This window comes from Borostomias antarcticus, assembly GCF_949987555.1.
Source record: "Borostomias antarcticus genome assembly, chromosome: 20".
Taxonomy (NCBI): domain Eukaryota; kingdom Metazoa; phylum Chordata; class Actinopteri; order Stomiiformes; family Stomiidae; genus Borostomias; species Borostomias antarcticus.
The window spans coordinates 13,547,393-13,551,312 of record NC_140253.1 but is presented as its reverse complement, the minus strand read 5'-3'; the positions used below and the strand labels follow the sequence as shown (position 1 = coordinate 13,551,312).

The following is a 3,920-nucleotide window of genomic DNA, read 5'->3' as shown; positions in this document are numbered from 1 at the left end:
ATTCAATTCACAGCTGGCAAGGAGCAGCTTCCCACCAAATGTAGCCGATCTAAAACCACTCCCCATCTCTTTTTTCTGCCTCTTTCTCATTTCTCATTCTCCACTTATCTCTCTCTCTCTCTCTCTCTCTCTCTCTCTCTCTCTCTCTCTCTCTTAGTCATGTCCCATGTTTTTTTTGTCATCAGTTTCATAAAACCCAGACATATTTGTGTATCTCTTCAACCACAGCGCTGAGAGGAATGCAGTGTTGTTTCAGGTTGACTGGAAACGGACATAAACATTTCTCATAGAATCAGCTCCATAAAGATTCGGACCTATTCAGAGCTACATGTACCACCAGCCCACGGAAACAAAGAACAAATCTACGTCCAGCAAATCCATAACACCTCCTATTTGTTGTTTTTGGGGCAGAAATCCATAATCAGGTATCCTTTGGCTCTTAACATACCCAATGTAAAACGCAAATTTGAAAGGACAATATCTCATTAAGAAACCATATCAAAATGATCAGTCCTCTTTTTTACTTGGACTATAAGGACTCCATGGCCTTCGTATGACCCAGGTTGATTCAAATTGAGAGCAGTTGAGCAGAGATCCTCCAACAAGGCCGGCCCGCGGGTCACGTTCCCTCCGGTCGCTCCGATCCGGTCTCACCCTCTCTGTTGACGCGGGTCGACCCCGGGGGCCTCAGGACGCCACGCAGGTCAGAGGTCACTCCGTCAAATCACTCCCAGACCCACACTTCCTCCTGCTCTCTCACGGGGGGCGCCGTGGCGCGGAGGCCCCCTCATCAGTATTAGTACGCCTTCACATGGTTCCTCATCAGTATTAGTACGCCTTCACATGGTTCCTCATCAGTATTAATACGCCTTCACATGGTTCCTCATCAGTATTAATACGCCTTCACATGGTTCCTCATCAGTATTAGTACGCCTTCACATGGTTCCTCATCAGTATTAGTACGCCTTCACATGGTTCCTCATCAGTATTAGTACGCCTTCACATGGTTCCTCATCAGTATTAGTACGCCTTCACATGGTTCCTCATCAGTATTAGTACGCCTTCACATGGTTCCTCATCAGTATTAATACGCCTTCACATGGTTCCTCATCAGTATTAATACGCCTTCACATGGTTCCTCATCAGTATTAGTACGCCTTCACATGGTTCCTCATCAGTATTAGTACGCCTTCACATGGTTCCTCATCAGTATTAGTACGCCTTCACATGGTTCCTCATCAGTATTAGTACGCCTTCACATGGTTCCTCATCAGTATTAATACGCCTTCACATGGTTCCTCATCAGTATTAGTACGCCTTCACATGGTTCCTCATCAGTATTAGTACGCCTTCACATGGTTCCTCATCAGTATTAATACGCCTTCACATGGTTCCTCATCAGTATTAATACGCCTTCACATGGTTCCTCATCAGTATTAGTACGCCTTCACATGGTTCCTCATCAGTATTAGTACGCCTTCACATGGTGCTTTTTGGGGTTTGAGGGGAGGTGAGTTTGGGTTTTGTTTTTCAGAAATGTGTAGTACACACACAAATGTTATTTTTTTATTTATTAGAATAAGCAGCAACATTTCCATATGATAACTATATATTTTTTGTTAAAAAATAAAATGATGATACAATTTCCTATGGTGGAGTTTAAATCCTCTTGATGAATATCATAGTGGTAAATAATGTAATTGTTATGACTGAATAAACAGATACAAGCCTTTTTGGTACAATCTGCCCCACATAGTGCCCAACACTCCAACTTAAAAAGTGCAAGAAATCACACTAAACATTTTCAAACACACGCAAACACACAAGTGCACGTTCACAAATGTGCACTTGGACTTGGATGAGCAAAAACACGCATGCCCATTCACACACACACACGCATGCACGCACGCACACACACACGCACACACACAGGTTTATGCATTCACATATCAAGGTAGCACAGTCCTAAAATAGCTGATAAGATTTTAGGTATGATATGATTTTTCTCTAACTTGTTTGTCTATCATCATTTAAAAAAAACAACAACAGAGTAATAACTTGTAGTTCTATCATCACTCGAAAACAATAACAAATCCTGCCCCAGGCATCACATATTCTACTGTATATACAATAAAAGACAACAGCACACCATATAAAAGTAGATATATATACTGCAGATTATAGAGGCATGTTTCAAAACACTTTTCTCTAACTGGTACTATTTTGTTTTGTTTCTTGTGAACTTCACAGTGTAGCAGGAATGAAAACGTTATCCCTTTATGGTGAACTCAAACCTAATTATAACTTTTTACTTAAAGGCTTGGTGTTAGTTACATCTGGACAAGTTGGGAGAACTAGCTTGTAAACTTCAGCTACAGCTCATGTCATAGATATGGTTTAGAGTCTGTATGCAGTTTAACACTGTACAGGGACATTCAAGGTGACATTCAAAGAACCTTTTCGTTTACAGAAGTGTTGTTACTTTAAACTACTATAAAGCTGGACCACAAAATAATACTGTACACTTGAGATTCTGTATGTTTCTTGTAAAACAAAATATAGTCGTCAAACAAAAAAACATTTGTGACTTAAATTTCATCTTCTTGATCAGATACTGTACCTACTGTTTATACTGTCTATATGGCAAAGGTCCAATATATTGAGACTAGCTCAATGAAGGAGTAATACACCACAGCAAGCTAATACCGTACGAAATAGAGACTAGCAACAATACGAACTACAGTCAGTCCAAAGCTTCAGCTCCTCTTCTTTCCGCCGTCAACGACTCTTTAGAGGCAACGTGCACGCGCACACACACACACACACACACACACACACACACACACACACACACACACACACACACACACACACACACACACACACACACACACACACTCTCAACATCCCTTCTGACAGCCACCACTGTGCCCTTCCTGCCTGTGTCTGTCCCAGCAGTGTTGCCCTATATGTGAACAACACACCCAGCCACTGATTGGGGGTAATTTATATCCTATGTTCAGCTGCATCCTGTTAGAACTCCTCCCTTCCCCCTCGTCATCCGCCTCCTTCCTCCTCTCTCACGGCAGAGCATCACTCTCCTCCTCCGTGGAAATCTGAACAGTGAGTCTGGGAAGTGTAGAACCCTTTGAGATGGGGGGTACTGTAGAGAACATCGTAGCTATAGTCTGCGTCTACAAATAATCCCCACTTGCCTTTGGTCCTACACTTCAGGCGCAGAATTTGCCAGTGTTCCTTAGACATATGTGACACTTAGCATTGGGACTTACGGGTTTGATGGGTAGACGTTATTTCAATTGAATTGCTAGTCCCTGTGGGGGTACTCCAGGGGGGAGTTCTTGGACCCTCCTGGGGTGGTTGTGGAGTGGAGTGGCCCAGGGAAGCGTTGTTGGACCCCGGTCCATGTGGAGCTCTGCGGCAGTGAGTTCGTTAGTCGCTGTCCTTTCGGAGGCTGCGGTCAGTGTTGAGGTTGTTGGGCTCCGGGCTCTTGCACTGGATGCTGGTTCCGTTCATGTGCCCGGTGCTGGTGACCTGGTTCTCGGAGTGACACCAGCAACACAGGCAGGACTGGAAGGCAAGGGGACAGCAGACAGAGGGAACAGGGTTAGATAGCTCTGTTGTTGTTGTGTCGGTACTCCAGCGCTACTCCGTGGGAAACGTTAAAATATGAGTATGACGCCGGACAGATAATTTACGGATTGAAAATGTAATGTTTGAAGACTGTGAGAACTACGACCCAATATTTAGGCTACAGTGTTGCTCTGTTCATGGTGGGGAGGAGGAAGAGGCACCGTCTGCCTTTCGGGGAGTGGCATTCACCCATCACCCCCACTCTACTTGAGGACAGCCAGGGCTGAGGCATGGGGTATGTCCAGCCCAGGTCTCTCTGCTCTGACAGC

The 3,920-nt window shown here is 44.3% G+C and overlaps 2 protein-coding genes across 2 annotated transcripts in view; one reads left to right on the top strand and one right to left on the bottom strand.

The window, feature by feature from the left end:
* fam184b (family with sequence similarity 184 member B) overlaps window positions 1-3,920 on the top strand; it is a gene marked incomplete at both ends in the record, with an annotated part of 62,735 nt that overhangs the window by 15,080 nt on the left and 43,735 nt on the right. The window lies entirely within an intron of this gene.
* ednraa (endothelin receptor type Aa) overlaps window positions 1,588-3,920 on the bottom strand; it is a 13,448-nt gene continuing 11,115 nt past the window's right edge. The window contains exon 8 of the mRNA XM_084454336.1: window positions 1,588-3,588. Within this exon, the coding sequence (XP_084310462.1) occupies window positions 3,451-3,588 (138 nt within the window). The 3' untranslated portion in view covers window positions 1,588-3,450. The remainder of the gene's footprint in view (window positions 3,589-3,920) is intronic.